Source organism: Danio aesculapii, chromosome 21 (genome assembly GCF_903798145.1).
Source record: "Danio aesculapii chromosome 21, fDanAes4.1, whole genome shotgun sequence".
Lineage (NCBI taxonomy): Eukaryota > Metazoa > Chordata > Actinopteri > Cypriniformes > Danionidae > Danio > Danio aesculapii.
Window position 1 is genome coordinate 44924372 of NC_079455.1, and position 17957 is coordinate 44942328.

Here is a 17957-nt window from a genome sequence, read left to right on the forward strand (position 1 = left end):
CTCTTTTCACATTTGTGTGTTTCTCAGCAGCAGAAGTGAACGGGAAAATACAACAAATCCCTTTTACAATCCTATTTGCTGAAATAATAATAGAAATACTCCACGATAGGGGCGATACGGTGTCTCACTGTGGCCACAAAGCAAGAAAGTGGCTTATTCGAGTCCCGGCTGGGTCGGTTGGCGTTTCTGTGTGGAGTTTGCATGTGCTCCCTGTGTTGGTGTGGGTTTCCTCCGGGAGCTCCGGTTTCCCCCACAGTCCAAACACATGCGCTATAGGGGAATTGATGAGCTAAATTGGCCGTAGTGTATGAGTGTGTGTGTATGGGTGTTTCCCAGTACTGGGTTGCAGCTGGAAGGGCATCCGCTGTGTAAAACATATGCTGGATTAATTGGCGATTCATTCCACTGTGGTGACCCCAGATTAATAAAGGGACTAAACAAAGTAAATAAATGAATGAATGAAAATTCTGAAATAATGACATTTAATACAATTTGAATAAAATACACAAAATAGTTTTGTTTCAACTATATGCCAACTTTTCCTATTTACTATACAAATAATAGTGTAGTAATTCATAATATCATATTAATTAATACACTGTCATTATCATTAACTAATAATTATAATAATAATTATAATATCCAGCTGTTCCTCCAGAGACTGTCCAAAATCTGATTTTGTTTCAATTATTTGCCAAGTATTTTCATGACTAAAAATTTGTTAAATTATGAAATAATGCCATATTTAATAACATTTTTAACTATTAAACTATTTAACTATTTGCCAACTTTTCCCATTGTACTAAATAAATAAGTGTAGTAACTCATATCATAATATACAGTCATTATCATTAATTATCAATTATAATAATAGTAATTATGGTTCGAGCCTTGGCTGGGTCAGTTGGTGTTTCTGTGTGGAGTTTGCATGTTCTCCCTGCATTCGCGTGGGTTTCCTCCGGGTGCTCCAGTTTCCCCCACAGTCCAAACACATGCATATGTATATGTGAATTGGGTTGGCTAAATTGTCCGTAGCATATGAGTGTGAATGAGTGGATGTTTCCCAGAGATGGGTTACAGCTGGAAGGGCATCTGCTGTGTAAAAATGTGCTGGATAAGTTGGTGGTTCATTCCGCTGTGGCGACCCCGGATTAATAAAGAGACTAAGCCGAAAATGAATGAATAATAGTAATTAATTTAGCAAATCTGATCCAGCTGTTCCTCCAGAGACTGTGTTCAAAATCTGATTCATGTTTAAATTATTTGCCAACTATTTTCATTAATAAAAAAAAAAACTATAATTATTAAATAATGACATCTTTAATCAACCCAGGCTTATTATGGAAACAAACTCCTGTATACATTTCTGGAGAGCGCCAAAAATGTCCCAGGAGCTAGGCTTTTTTTGCAGTATTTGTTTTCGCGAATCCACCAGAGGCCTCTGTGTACGCTTTTTGAGATCTCAAATTTCTCTCGCGAGTGCCATTGGCGCCTGATGTTCTCACGTATATCCACCAGAGGCTGCTGTCAACTGACTGACTGACTGGCCGACCGACCGACTGACCGACCAACCGATAGCGTTTTAAAAAGCACTGATTGACCCCCCCACTGCCTTTCCCAAACCCAACCGATAGTGTTTTCAAAAGCACCGATTGGCCCACCCACCGCCTTTCCCAAACCCAACCGATACTGATTGGCCCACCCACCGCCTTCCCCAAACCCAACCGATAGTGTTTTCAAAAGCACAGATTGGCCCACCCACCGCCTTCCCCAAACCCAACCGATAGTGTTTTCAAAAGCACAGATTGGCCCACCCACCGCCTTCCCCAAACCCAACCGATAGTGTTTTCAAAAGCACCGATTGACCCACCCACCGCCTTCCCCAAACCCAACCGATAGTGTTTTCAAAAGCACCGATTGACCAACCCACCGCCTTCCCCAAACCCAACCGATAGTGTTTTCAAAAGCACCGATTGACCCACCCACCGCCTTTCCCAAACCCAACCGATACTGATTGGCCCACCCACCGCCTTCCCCAAACCCAACCGATAGTGTTTTCAAAAGCACAGATTGGCCCACCCACCGCCTTCCCCAAACCCAACCGATAGTGTTTTCAAAAGCACAGATTGGCCCACCCACCGCCTTCCCCAAACCCAACCGATAGTGTTTTCAAAAGCACCGATTGACCCACCCACCGCCTTCCCCAAACCCAACCGATAGTGTTTTCAAAAGCACCGATTGACCCACCCACCGCCTTCCCCAAACCCAACCGATAGTGTTTTCAAAAGCACCGATTGGCCCTCCCACCGCCTTCCCCAAACCCAACCGATAGTGTTTTCAAAAGCACAGATTGGCCCACCCACCGCCTTCCCCAAACCCAACCGATAGTGTTTTCAAAAGCACCGATTGGCCCTCCCACCGCCTTCCCCAAACCCAACCGATAGTGTTTTCAAAAGCACAGATTGGCCCACCCACCGCCTTCCCCAAACCCAACCGATAGTGTTTTCAAAAGCAATCCAGAAAAAGAAAAGCTCTCGCCTGATTTTTACCACGTTTTTAGATTTTACCACATTCTCACCCTGTTATTTACTTGTTTATTTTATTTTTCGGCTACTGTTGTTGTCTTATGTGCTTTCTGGAACTGTTCTTCGCCAGACTAGAACCCCTTCATTGTGGTCAACTCCTCTCTGCGTCTCAAATCCTCGGTCGTAAGCGGTGAGCTACTGGACAAACTGTCACAGGACAAACTGTCCACAAGGAGGTAAGCGGTCAACTGGTAGCGTGAAAAGGAACAGCATCATACCGCCACATAGCGTTCGTTTTAAAGACGAAATGCAACCATACATACCTCTGGCTACACAATTCATGCTCTCCAGAAATGTATACGGGGGTACCCTTTCAAAATGAGCCTGTGTTGTCTTTATTAAAATGTAAATAAACTACACTAAATAATTTAGTTTTGACTATCTGCCAGCATTTTACTACACAAATAACAGTGTAGAAATTCAGAATTAATCATATTAATCACTATACAGTTATCATCTTTAATTAAAAAGTATAATAATTATAGTGATCAACTTCATCCATTCATTTTCTTTTCAGCTTAGTCCCTTTATTAATCTTGGGTCGCCACAGCGGAATGAACCGCCAACTTATTCAGCACGTTTAACACAGCGGATGCCCTTCCAGCTGTAACCCATCACTGGGAAAGTAGTTAACCTATAATGTAAAACAATACTACGATAGCATGATCATTTTAGGGTGAGCTATACCTTTAAGAACAAACATGTGAGGTGTGAATGCATTATAGTTCATTACTACACACACACACATGCACTGGTGAAATTGAATAAATAAACAGCGCCAGTGAGACATTGAGCAGAGTTTCAGGACCTTTCGACAGCACAGCTCGTCCAATCAAACGCCTGAGCAAAAACACGCCTGCGTTTATTCATTTATGTCATTAACAACCGCTCGTTAACTCTGGAAATACTCACACGCAGAGACCAAACACACAACCAAACAAAGAGCAGCTCTTCAAGAGTAACACACACTTTACGCTTTACTGGAATGCAACGTTTACAGCTTCAGGAGAGTCACAAAATGTTGCTCGAAATAAATAAATAAATAAAATAAACAACAAAATAAACCTCTGATGACTACATGAACGCATATGAGGGTGTCAGAAACGCTTTAGTGGATAAATGTGAACACAATACTTTACTTGTGTGTGTGTGCGTGTGTGTGTGTGTGCCTGCGTGTCTCTCTCTGTGTATTTGTGTTCCAAAATATGCTGTGTGTGCGTGTGCATTGTGTGTGTTTGTTTGTCTGAGTGTGTACATTGTGTGTGTCTGTGTGTATGTGCATGTGTGTATGTATGTGTGTCCGAAATAATGCTGTGTGTGTGTGTGTATATGTGTGTGTGTGTCTTAAATTATGCTATGTTTGTATGTGTGTGCGTCAGTGTGTGCTTGTATATGTCTCTGTATATGTGTGTGTGTGTGTGTGTGTGTGTGTGTGTGTCTTAAATTATGCTATGTTTGTATGTGTGTGTATGTGCATGTGTGTATGTATGTGTGCGTGTGTGTGCATGTGTGTGTGTGTGTGTGTGTGTCTTAAATTATGCTGTTTGTATGTGTGTGCGTCAGTATGTGCCTGTATATGTCTCCGTGTATGTGTGTGTGTCTTAAATTATGCTATGTGTGTATGTGTGTGCATCAGTGTGTGTTTGTTTGAGTGTGTACATCATGTGTGTGTCTGTGTGTGTGTCTTAAATTATGCTATTTGTTTGTATGTGTGTGCGTCAGTGTGTGCCTGTATATGTCTCCGTGTATGTGTGTGTGTTTGTGTGTGTATGTGTGTGTCTTAAATTATGCTATGTGTGTGCGTCAGTGTGTGCCTGTGTCTCTCTGTGTGTATTTGTGTTCCAAAATATGCTGGGTGTGCATGTACATTGTGTGTGTGTGTGTGTGTGTGTGTGTGTGTGTGTGTGTGTGTGTGTGTGTGTGTGTCTTAAAATATGCTATTTGTTTGTATGTGTTTGCGTCAGTGTGTGCCTGTATATGTCTCCGTGTATGTGTGTGTTTTAAATTATGCTATGTGTGTGCGTCAGTGTGTGCCTGTGTCTCTGTGTGTGTGTATTTGTGTTCCAAAATATGTTGTGTGTGCATGTACATTGTGTGTGTGTGTGTGTGTGTGTGTCTTAAATTATGCTATTTGTTTGTATGTGTGTGCGTCAGTGTGTGCCTGTATATGTCTCCGTGTATGTGTGTGTTTTAAATTATGCTATGTGTGTGCGTCAGTGTGTGCCTGTGTCTCTGTGTGTGTGTATTTGTGTTCCAAAATATGTTGTGTGTGCATGTACATTGTGTGTGTGTGTGTCTGACTTAAATTATGCTATTTGCTTGTATGTGTGTGCATCAGTGTGTGCCTGTATATGTCTCCGTGTGTGTGTATATGTGTTCTAAAATATGGTGTGTGTGTGTGTACAATATTTGTGTGTCTCTATATGTACTGTATGTGTGTGAGTGTACAGTATGTGTGTATGTACATTGTGTGTGCATGTGTGTGTCTGTCTATGTACTGTATGTGTGTGTTTACCTGTGTGTGTGTCTGTGTGCTTGTGTGTACATGTAAACTTTGTGTGTGTGTGTGTGTGTATGTGCATGTACAGTATGTGTGTGTGTATGTGTGTCTGTGTATGTATATTATGTGTATTTATCAGAATGTGTGTGTCTGTATGTGTGTCTGTGTACAGTGTGTGTGTTCAGTTTGCATGTGAGTGTGAGTGTGTGTGTGTGTGTGTATGAACATTATATCTGCTTCTCTTCATGTATTCTCTCTCTGTTCTTTATTCTCTCCAGCTGTCTGCAGCTTTATGGATCGTTTCAAGTTTTCTTTAAAGCCTTAAATATGGAAAATATTACCAGCATCTTCCTTGATGTTCTGAAGTCTTTCCTCCCCCATTTTCACTCTGTTATTTCCTGTATTTAGTCTTGCGCCGCTCATAACGTACAGTCAGAATAAAGCCAACAGCACAAACCTGACCTAATATTAGCGCATCAGTGAGGTCAAACACACGGCATTAAACAACACTTTATTATTATTATTTATTTATTTAGTTAACCAATACAAATATTGCAAGCAGATTAGTCTTGAAGAGATCATATGGTGAATTCAATAGTAATAATATACACTCACCGGCCACTTTATTAGGTACACCTGTCCAACTGCTCATAAATGCAAATGTCTAATCAGCCAATCACATGGCAGCAGCTCAATGCATTTAGGCATGCAGACATGGTCAAGACGATCTGCTGCAGTTCAAACTGAGCATCAGAATGGGGAAGAAAGGGGAATTAAGAGACTTTGAACGTGGCATGGTTGTTGCTGCCAGACGGGCTGCTCTGAGTATTTCAGAAACTGCTGATCTACTGGGATTTTCACGCACAACCATCTCTAGGGTTTACAGAGAATGGTCTGAAAAAGAGGAAATATCCAGTGAGCGGCAGTTCTGTGGGCGCAAATGCCTTGTTGATGCCAGAGGTCAGAGGAGAATGGCCAGACTGGTTCCAGCTGATAGAAAGGCAACAGTAACTCAAATAAGCACTCGTTACAACCGAGGTCTGCAGGAGAGCATCTCTGAACACACAACACAGCCAACCTTGAGGCTACAGCAGCAGAAGACCACACCGGGTGCCGCTCCTGTCAGCTAAGAACAGGAAACTGAGGCTACAATTCACACAGGCTCCCCAAAACTGGACAATAGAAGATTGGAGAAACGTTGCCTGGTCTGATGAGTCTCCATTTCTGCTGCCACATTCGGATGCTCGGCTCAGAATTTGGCCTCAACAACATGAAAGCATGGATCCATCCTGCCTTGTATCAGCGGTTCAGGCTGGTGGTGGTGGTGTAATGGTGTGGGGGAGATTTTCTTGGCACACTTTGGGTTCATTAGTACCAATTGAGCATGGTGTCAACACCACAGCCTACCTGAGTATTGTTGCTGACCATGTCCATCCCTTTATGAGCACAGTGTCTCCATCTTCTGATGGCTAATTCCAGCAGGATAACACACCATGTCATAAAGCGTGAATCATCTCAGACTGGTTTCTTGAACATGACAATGAGTTCACTGTACTCAAATGGCCTCCACAGTCACCAGAGCTCAATCCAATAGAGCACCTTTAGGATGTAGTGGAACGGGAGATTGGCATCATGGATGTGCAGCCGACAAATCTGCAGCAACTGTGTGATGCTATCATGTCAATATGGAGCAAAATCTCTGAGGAATATTTCCAGTAGCTTGTTGAATCTACACCATGAAGGATTAAGACAGTTCTGAAGGCAAAAGGGGTCAAACCCGGTTCTAGTAAGATATACCTAATAAAGTGACCGGTGAGTGTATATATGTGAGTCAGATACACATGTAAATACGCCCTCATGTCTGCTCATGTAACTTTTTTTACTAAACGCCATTCCTACAAACACTTGAGGAACAGTTTGATATTGTCTGTTTGCATCTCTCAGCATATATAATAAAAGCGTGTCCTACCATGAGCGAGTGTCTGTTGGAGGGCAGCAGCCCAGAGCTGTATCCGCCCATGGCCCCGTTGTGAGAGTGTGACGGCGTGATCATTCCGTGCATATCCGCATGAGCGCCAGGCATCGCCGTGGATGGACCCACCGCATGACTCCGCAATACGTGAATGGCATCGTCCAGCCGCTCCAATCTGTCCTCGATACGACTTTGCTGCAAACACAGAATAATGAATAATGCATAAAAGGGGATGCATGGGGAACTATTTTACTGTATAACAGCAACAGTACTATACATGTTTGAATTAATAGTATATGTATTTTCCTAGGTCATAAACAGATACCTTATAAAGAAGGAAGCATGCATGGGAAACTATTTTACATACCCTCAACATTCATATGCATGTCAATTAGTTTGTTTTTTTATTGGGGTCAGAAATGAATGCATTATAAAGAAGGATCATGGATGCATAGGAAACCATTTTACTTTATAACTTCAACTTACTATGTAGGAATTAGCAGTTTTGTGTATTTTATTGGCGGTTCATTCCACTGTGGCAACTTCTAAAATAGAGACTAAGCCGAAGGAGAATGAATGAATGAATGAATGAATGCATTTTTAATAGGTCAGAAATAGATACATTATGATGAAGGACGCGTGCATGTGAAACTATTTTAATGTGTAACCTCAATCGCATGTAAATATTAACAGTATATGTATTTTTACTGGGTCGGAAATAGATGCATTATACAGAAGGATTAAGGATGCATGAGAAACTATTTTACTGTATAACTTCAACATTACTATGCATGTGTGAATTAATAGTATATGTCTTTACTGCAGGGTCAGATACATGCATTATAAAGAAGCATGCATGTAAAACTATTTTACTGTATTCAACTTTACTATGCATGTGTAAATTAACAGTATATGTATTTTTACTGGGTCAGAAATAAATGCATTATACAGAAGGATCAAGGATGCATGTGAAACTATTTTACTGTATTACTTCAACATTACTATGCATGTGTAAATTAACAGTATATGTATTTTTACTGTGTCAGAAAAGGATACATTATAAAGAAGCATGTGAAACTATTTTACTGTATTCAACATTACTATGCATGTGTGAATTAACAGTATGTGTGTTTTTACTGGGTCAGAAACAGATAGCCTATAAAGAAGGATCAAGGATGCATGTGAAACTATTTTACTGTATTCAACATTACTATGCATGTGTGAATTAACAGTATATGTATTTTTACTGCAGGGTCAGAAACAGATAGAGCTAAGATAAAAAGAAGCACACATGCACGTGAAACTATTTTACTGTATTACTTCAACATTACTATGCAAGTGTGAGTTATTAGTATATGTATTTTTACTGCAGGGTCAGAAACAGATGCATTATGAAGAAGGACACATGTGAAACCATATCTTCAACATTAATATGCATGTGAATTCACAGTATGTGTCTCTTAAAAGTTGTAGAAAGACTTCTGTGTTACAGGGTGGGTGAAAAATAGGTGATATTTAATGGCTGTAGAAATTGTGGTACTACTGGAGTCATGATGAAAACATCTCTATAATGTCTCTAAATTGAGTAACAAATAGTAAAGAAGATTTCATATATCCAGCAATTATAGTAATGACAAGGCAGAATTGTACAATGTTGATTGTGTCAAAGCAGCTAGTAAGTTAACAGAATTTGAAATATGGACTTTAATACCGAGCTTTAATACAGTTACTTTTAACCACACCTGTATCTGATAAGATAAGGTCTCTAAATGTTCTACATTTTGGTCTTAAACCTATCACCACATGCTTTGTCATCTAATAGATAGGTGTGGTTTATTTAGAAACTAATTTCGAGAGGATCACGTGCTTATGATCAACACGGCTGGCTCCTCATTAGCTCCGTAATCTGACCCATTAGATGATTACGGAAGCACTATATAAATAACCAGAGTTTTTCACTCCAGTTATCTTCGTCTTGAAGCTTCCCCCCTTTCACTACCGAACGTAGTAGTGCTGTGCGTCATTTGTTTAACCCTTTAAGGTTACGTGCTGACTGACTGACTGACTGACTGACAGGTGCGTGATGTGTGAGGCCAGCAAACACGACGTATAGCTGTTTCACTTTACTTACTACTATTAATACCGCTCTGTAGGTCTATTGGAGACATACAAATATTCCTAGCAAATCTATTAAATGTTAGAGACATACTTGTTACATAAACGCACTAAATCACACTTCAGGAGCATTTATTTGAGAGCGCACAAGAAGATCTGTGCTCATGGTTGCCAGATGATGCTGACTGTTTCCAGCCCAAAAGCTGTTGAACAACCGCCGAAATCCAAAAAGCTTTTTACCCGCAAAAATAAATTCAAAACCGCCCAATCTGGCAACACTGTCTGCGCGTGAGCAGCCCGTATTTGAGGGCGCGCAAGAAGCTTTGTGCACGAGCAGAGGAAATCGGCGCGCAAGCAAAGAGATTTGCATGCTGTAGGCTATTACATAAATAGTTGCAACCCAGGCTCATTCTGAGAACGTAGTCCCGTGGATGTTTCTGGAGACCGCGAAATACGTAGCCGGGGGTACGTACGGCTGCATTTAATTTTTTTAAGCGAACGCTGCGGGGCGGTGTGACGCCGTTCCTTTCGGCGCTTGCCGGCCAACCAGCCAGCCGCTCGCCTCCGTGTGGAGGGCTTTCCCGCTGCAACCCGTTTGTCCGGTTAGCTCTTCGTGTACTCTGGCGGACTCGAGGCACAGAGAGGGGCTGACCATGACGACGACCGGGTTCGAGTCCGGGGAAGAGCGGTTCCAGAAATCAGGTGAGAAAACAAAAACAAAATCCATAAAATGAAGCGAACAAGTTCATCACAGGGTGAGAATGTGGTCAAAATCCAAAAACGAGGTAAAAATCAGACGAGGGCTTTTCTTTTTCTGGACGGCTTTTGTGAATCGTCGTTGGTTGGGTTTAGGGAAGGAGGAGGGTGGGTCAGCCAATTGGCCGGTCGCACGGTCAATCATTCTGTCATCCAGGCAGACAGGCGGAAGGTCGTTTGACAGCGGCCTCTAGCGGGTTTACGCGAGAACGGCGCGGGAAAAAGTGCGCACAGCGGCCTCTCGCGGATTCGCGAAAACAAAAACTGCAAAAATACGTACCTCCCAGGACGTATTTCGCGGTCTCCAGAAACGTGCCCGGGACTACGTTCTCAGAATGAGCCTGGGTTGCATAAATGTGATCTCGACTCGTAATACTGCGCTCACGACATTTGTCATTGAAATAACGCCACAGGTAGTTAGTAGATCTGTGTAAAAAAGGCCTATAATTACAAAAGTATAATTACATATACAGTCATGTACATTTTTTATTCCAATATTTTCATATCAGGACATAAAAATGATCTGATCTTTGCTAGGTCTTCTAAAAATGTTGGAAATAAAACCTCATACAGTATATGAGATAAAAAAAACAACATACAGTATAGCAGCACTAACAAAACACTGTAATCTTACTTAGGGTTTTTGTCTTGTTTCTAGTCCAAATATCTAAAAATTCTTAAATCAAGAAGCGTTTTTTAGACAAGCAAAACATATTGCATTATTATCATTAATACTTAGTCAAAATTAAGTGAGTTTTTCCTTAAAGCAAGCTAAATAATATGCAAAAATAAGCAAAATAATCTTGTTTTTCCTTTTGACACTACACCTACAAGTACAAAACACAAAACAAATCTAATTGTTCTATGTGACGTTGTTCATCTGAGGTTTAACCTAAATTTTAAGACCTCAAACACAATACAGATTTATTATGTCCTGATATGAAACGGACAATTGAGTAGACTGTCCTAACTTGTTCGCTTGACTTTATAAATGCTCAACTGAAGCAACATTGCTTTAGATCTTCTCAAGTCTCTAAAACACCTCAAATATTCTGAGGAAGGTTTATTCCAGAACCTTTGCTCCCTCTGTTCCTCAGTGGTGAGATGATAGTAGCCTCTAAAACAATGGTCTCAAACTCGATTCCTGGAGCACCACAGCTCTGCACAGTTTAGCTCCCACCACCTTCAACTCACACCTGCTTAATAGTCTCTAGTAGACTTGAACTCTTGATCAGTTGGATCAGTTGTGTTTGATTAGTGTTGGAGTAAAACTGTGCAGAGCTCAGCCATGCATGCTCTAAAACAGGGGTCACCAATCTCGGTCCTGGAGGGCCGGTGTCCCTGCAGGGTTTAGCTCCAACTTGCCTCAACACACCTGCCTGGATGTTTCAAGTACATCTTGATTAGCTTGTTCAGGTGTGTTTGATTAGGGTTGGAACTAAAATCTGCAGGACACCGGCCCTCCAGGAACAAGTTTGGTGACCACTGGTCTAAAATATCTGTAAATCTTTTGGGCAACATCAATTTTCTTCCCATTCCTCAGCCATCACTGTATGGCATTTGCATTATGTTTTAAAACAACCAATCTTTCATAAAACATATGCATATTAATTAGGTCACAGGTTAACTCACTTGCCCCTGATAGTGATACATCACTATATAATCAATTCTGCAATATGTTACAAGAAAACCATCAACAATATATCACAATATTTGTAAATGAAGAAGAAAAACACATCAAAAGATATAAGATGTTGAGCAGTTTCTGAAAAGAGAGGTCAGATCTCTAAATTAGCCATAGCAGCAGCACCTGCCCAATTATGCACAAATTTAACAGGAAACTGTCAAAATAAATAGCAATAGTCGAAAAATGTAAATTATTTGGGATGTTTAATAGATAATAAATGATCAGGTGATGCTATGGCAAGAGAGGTTTTGACGAAGATATGTGGAAAAAATAGGTTCTTAGCAAGGCAAGCTGATCTGTTGGATGTTCATTCTTTAAAATTGATGGCAGGAGCTTTAATTCAACCCCATTTTGATTACGCTACCTCTTTTTGGTATAGCAGCTGCTCACAGATTATGAAGGAAAAATTGCAAAAGGCACAAAATAAATGAGTACGAATAATTTTTAAAACTCATCCTAGAGCACATCTGCACAAAGAGTCTTTTAAAGAATTAGGCATGTTCACTGTTAGTATTCAATTCAATTCAATTCCCCTTTATTTGTATAGCGCTTATACAATGTAGATTGTGTCAAAGCAGCTTCACATAAAAGGTCACAGTAAATAGTAAATAGGAACAGTGTAATTCAGTTTGTACTGAACTATATATTATACTCTCTTACTGTAGTAAGAGAGTATGTTTTTTAAAACTGGGAATGGTACGTAAATTGTTTAATAATGTGGTTTCCTAGTTATTTGGTGAACTATTTTTAAATGGTGAGGCAACAGCAATCATACAGTACTAGGAGTTGGGATTTTAATATTAGTTTATTTAAATTTAGAAGTCTAGTGGGGGAATATGTTTTTATACACAAGTGCAATCCTGTGGAACAAATGACCAAAATCCATCAAGGAAATAAAAGATTTAAGGAGGTTCAAAAAAGTAAACAAAAGATGGCTGCTTGATGAGGAGAATTAGTTTGCATGGTGGACGAGGATGTTTTTATTTTATATGTTACTGGATTGTGTAAAGGGTTGTAGCTGGAAGGCCACTCGCTGTGTGGGACGTATGTTGGATAAGTTGATGGTTCGTTCCGCTGTGGCGATCCCTGATTGATAGAGGGACTAAGCCGAAAAGAAAAATGAATAAATGAAGGAATGTATTGGTGAATTATTTTGTTCCCGTTTTAAAAATGTATGAGGCGCTGTCTGTTTTATGCATCATCGGTATTTTGAAGCCATACTTTGTTTTATTTAACAGCGAGGACCACAATGGAAACAAGCCCAGGGCTTTATTGTGTTTTTATCCTCAACAGCTTTTACTTCAAAATGTATGGGATACTTGTACAGCTTGTCTAAAATCTGTCAAATAAAATTCAATTCAATTCATCTTGTACATGCAATTAAATAGCGATACTTGATGCAAGATCATCATTAATGTATCGCAGCCGGAAATATCGCCATATCTATATTTTGTCCCACTTCTAATATAAATATAATATATGATCTTTCTATAAATTATTGGAGACATAAGAGAGTCTCTCTTACCAGTGAGTGCAGCGGTGGTTCATAACTGGGGGACGAAGCTCCTTGACCGTTTCTGGACCAAACAGCCGTACTCGCAGCTAAAGAAATGAATGATATTGTGACAATCAAAGATCACAACAGAAAGTTCAAACACACACACACACACACACGCACGCACGCACACACACACACACACACACACACACACACACACACACACACACACAAAACAGCGCTTTTTAATGAAATACACAACCATGACAATCAAAAACATATGAAAGTTACGCAACAATCATCTAAACATTTTGAAATCAATGCACAGTTATTTGACATGCAACATCATTTAAAATCCCAACTATTATTATTGAATAACAGTGCAGTTCAAGCATCAATCAAGAATAAATATATGTACATTATTCTCTAATAATTCAACAGCTTTATGTGCATTGCTCCACTGTGGAGATGCTGTGTTTGACACTTTGTTTGTCAGGTGTTTTCCTCAAACTGCTTCTGTGTGTAGCACTAGTTTCTCACACATCTCCTCCAAAGCCTTCATTCAGCGGAGTGATATGGAACTGTAATGAGCTTAAAACCTGTCCGGAACTACTTCAGCCATGCCTTTGTCTGATAAAAAGGCACACCTTAGAATGCTCATCAGCCAATCAGAATCAAGCATTCAACAGGCCGTTTAACATTAACACAACTCAAGGCAGGTCAATTATCTATCATTCACTCTAGCAAAATAAAAAATCGTAGAGTCTTACATATATATCCTTTATATATCTTTGCCAGCTATCAATTATACATTAACATGTTCAGCAAGTAACTCATTTGCATACACACCGCCTTCCAAAACATGCAAGCACTCTGAAATAGGTGTTTCAGTTCAGATACAGAAAGACCAATCAAATCCGACCCAACCCAGACCTGACCAATCAGAGCAGAGCTGGCTTATGAAAGGGGGAGGGCCCCAAGGTTGATTCAAACAAACCAAATCCAAACAATTAATAGTTATTCTAATTTTAAACACATATTCTGAGTAAATGACAGTGTTTTCTGTCTTTAGATGCATTCAAACCTATTGAAGGAGACTTTAACACAATATTAGCACATTTTAAAATAGCATATCACCTGCTGTTTAAAGATATTGACTGGAAAAAGAGACCCTGAAAGTCTCAATCTGTGTTTTTCTATTGATCCGACACTCAAACCAAGCCAATTATCCATCATTTACTCTAGCAGAATGAATCCTTATATTCTGTATATCTACGTCAACATGACCAAAGGAGCTCATTTGCATAATCCCGCCTCCAGCAACACACAAACATTCCAATTTCCTTTCTGATACAGAATGACCAATAAAATCAGACCTGACCCAGACCTGACCAATCAGAGCAGAGTTGGTTATGGAAAGAGGAGGGGCTTACAGATCCGAAGCCCCAAGGTTGATTGAAATGAACTGAATCAATTTCAGATTGATTCTAATATTAAACACATATTCTGAGAAAATGGCAGTGTTTTTTGACTTTAGATGGATTTAAATCTGCTGTAGGGACCATTTGAAGACGCATATTACCATATAACCTGCTGTTTAAAGATATTGACTGGAAAACGAGACCATGAAAGTCTCAATCTGTGTTTTTCTATTGATCCAACACTCAAACCAAGCCAATTATCCATCATTTACTCCAGCAGAATGAATCCTTATATTCTGTATATCTACGTCAACATGACCAAAGGAGCTCATTTGCATAATCCCGCCTCCAGCAACACACAAACATTCCAATTTCCTTTCTGATACAGAATGACCAATAAAATCAGACCTGACCCAGACCTGACCAATCAGAGCAGAGTTGGTTATGGAAAGAGGAGGGGCTTACAGATCCGAAGCCCCAAGGTTGATTGAAATGAACTGAATCAATTTCAGATTGATTCTAATATTAAACACATATTCTGAGAAAATGGCAGTGTTTTTTGACTTTAGATGGATTTAAATCTGCTGTAGGGACCATTTGAAGACGCATATTACCATATAACCTGCTGTTTAAAGATATTGACTGGAAAACGAGACCATGAAAGTCTCAATCTGTGTTTTTCTATTGATCCAACACTCAAACCAAGCCAATTATCTGTCATTTACTCTAGCAGAATGAATCCTTATATTCTGTATATCTACGTCAACATGATCAAAGGAGCTCATTTGCATAATCCCGCCTCCAGCAACACACAAACATTTCAATTTCCTTTCTGATACAGAATGACCAATAAAATCAGACCTGACCTAGACCTGACCAATCAGAGCAGAGTTGGTTATGGAAAGGGGAGGGGCTTACAGACCCGAAGCCCCAAGGTTGATTGAAATGAACTGAATCAAAGTAATTTCAGGTTGATTCTAATTTTAAACACATTTTATAAGAAAATTACAGTGCTTTTTGACTTTAGATGGATTTAAATGTGCTGTAGGGACCATTTGAAGACGCATATTACCATATAACCTGCTGTTTAAAGATATTGACTGGAAAACGAGACCATGAAAGTCTAAATCTCTGTTTTTCTATTGATCTGACACTCAAACCAAGCCAATTATCCGTCATTTACTCCAGCAGAATGAATCCTTATATTCTGTATATCTACGTCAACATGATCAAAGGAACTCATTTGCATAATCCCGCCTCCAGAAACATACAAACATTCCAATTTCCTTTCTGATACAGAATGACCAATAAAATCAGACCCGACCTAGACCTGACCAATCAGAGCAGAGTTGGTTATGGAAAGGGGAGGGCTCACAAATCCGAAGCCCCAAGGTTGATTGAAAAGAACTGAATCAATTTCAGATTGATTCTAATATTAAACACATATTCTGAGTAAATGACAGTGTTATTTGACTTTAGATGCATTTAAATGTGCTGTAGGGACCATTTGAAGACTCATATTACCATATAACCTGCTGTTTAAAGATATTGACTGGAAAAAGAGACCATGAAAGTCTCAATCTGTGTTTTTCTATTGATCCGACACTCAAACCAAGCCAATTATCCATCATTTACTCTAGCAGAATGAATCCTTATATTCTGTATATCTACGTCAACATGATCAAAGGAACTCATTTGCATAATCCCGCCTCCAAAAACATACAAACATTCCAATTTCCTTTCTGATACAGAATGACCAATAAAATCAGACCTGACCCAGACCTGACCAATCAGAGCAGAGTTGGTTATGGAAAGAGGAGGGGCTTACAGATCCGAAGCCCCAAGGTTGATTGAAATGAACTGAATCAATTTCAGATTGATTCTAATATTAAACACATATTCTGAGAAAATTACAGTGTTTTTTGACTTTAGATGGATTTAAATCTGCTGTAGGGACCATTTGAAGACTCATATTACCATATAACCTGCTGTTTAAAGATATTGACTGGAAAACGAGACCATGAAAGTCTCAATCTGTGTTTTTCTATTGATCCAACACTCAAACCAAGCCAATTATCCATCAATTACTCTAGCAGAATGAATCCTTATATTCTGTATATCTACGTCAACATGATCAAAGGAACTCATTTGCATAATCCCGCCTCCAAAAACATACAAACATTCCAATTTCCTTTCTGATACAGAATGACCAATAAAATCAGACCTGACCCAGACCTGACCAATAAGAGCAGAGTTGGTTATGGAAAGAGGAGGGGCTTACAGATCCGAAGCCCCAAGGTTGATTGAAATGAACTGAATCAATTTCAGATTGATTCTAATATTAAACACATATTCTGAGAAAATTACAGTGTTTTTTGACTTTAGATGCATTTAAATCTGCTGTAGGGACCATTTGAAGACTCATATTACCATATAACCTGCTGTTTAAAGATATTGACTGGAAAACGAGACCATGAAAGTCTCAATCTGTGTTTTTCTATTGATCAAACACTCAAACCAAGCCAATTATCCATCATTTACTCTAGCAGAATGAATCCTTATATTCTGTATATCTACGTCAACATGATCAAAGGAACTCATTTGCATAATCCCGCCTCCAGCAACAAACAAACATTCCAATTTCCTTTCTGATACAGAATGACCAATAAAATCAGACCTGACCTAGCCCTGACCAATCAGAGCAGAGCTGGTTATGAAAAGGGGAGGGGCTTACAGATCCGAAGCCCCAAGGTTGATTGAAATGAACTGAATCAATTTCAGATTGATTCTAATATTAAACACATATTCTGAGAAAATTACAGTGTTTTTTTACTTTAGATGCATTTAAATCTGCTGTAGGGACCATTTGAAGACTCATATTACCATATAACCTGCTGTTTAAAGATATTGACTGGAAAACAAGACCATGAAAGTCTCAATCTGTGTTTTTCTATTGATCCGACACTCAAACCAAGCCAATTATCCGTCATTTACTCCAGCAGATTAATTCATCCGTCCGTTTCTCTGTTCTTTTGTGTGTGTTTTTCAGCAGACGATCAGCTGGTGGGGACTGACCCCTGCCTTTGATAGGTGACGACCCTGATGCTAATCACAAACTGGTTATTCTTCCCTCCTCATTCTCTCCCTCACACCGGTAATTAGCGATGAACGGCGCACTCGTTTATTCATCCTCTCTGACCTTCACCTGTTTGCGTCTGCGCCGTTGGCTCATTACGTATATATCACAGCTAATTATGTTGTGTTTTTTCAAATTGCACTTCTTTATCGAAACATGCATTTCAGACGCTGCTCCGTATTATTAAACCTCATTTCCAAATGCTAATTAGCACATAATTACAGCCACATTCATGTGCAAATAAATTTTGCGTGAATCCGCGCCGCTGCCACTGAGAAAATTATTAA

General features: G+C 39.7%; 1 protein-coding gene across 8 annotated transcripts in view; it reads right to left on the minus strand.

Moving 5' to 3' along the window:
* The window catches only part of LOC130214212 (transcription factor 4-like), a 317282-nt gene that overhangs the window by 27337 nt on the left and 271988 nt on the right, over nt 1-17957 (minus strand). For all 8 annotated transcript variants that reach the window (XM_056445767.1, XM_056445770.1, XM_056445771.1 and 5 more), the window contains 2 exons: nt 13141-13217; nt 7055-7252 (listed from right to left, as the gene is read on the minus strand). In XM_056445767.1, coding sequence (XP_056301742.1) covers nt 7055-7252; nt 13141-13217 — 275 coding nt within the window. The remainder of the gene's footprint in view (nt 1-7054; nt 7253-13140; nt 13218-17957) is intronic.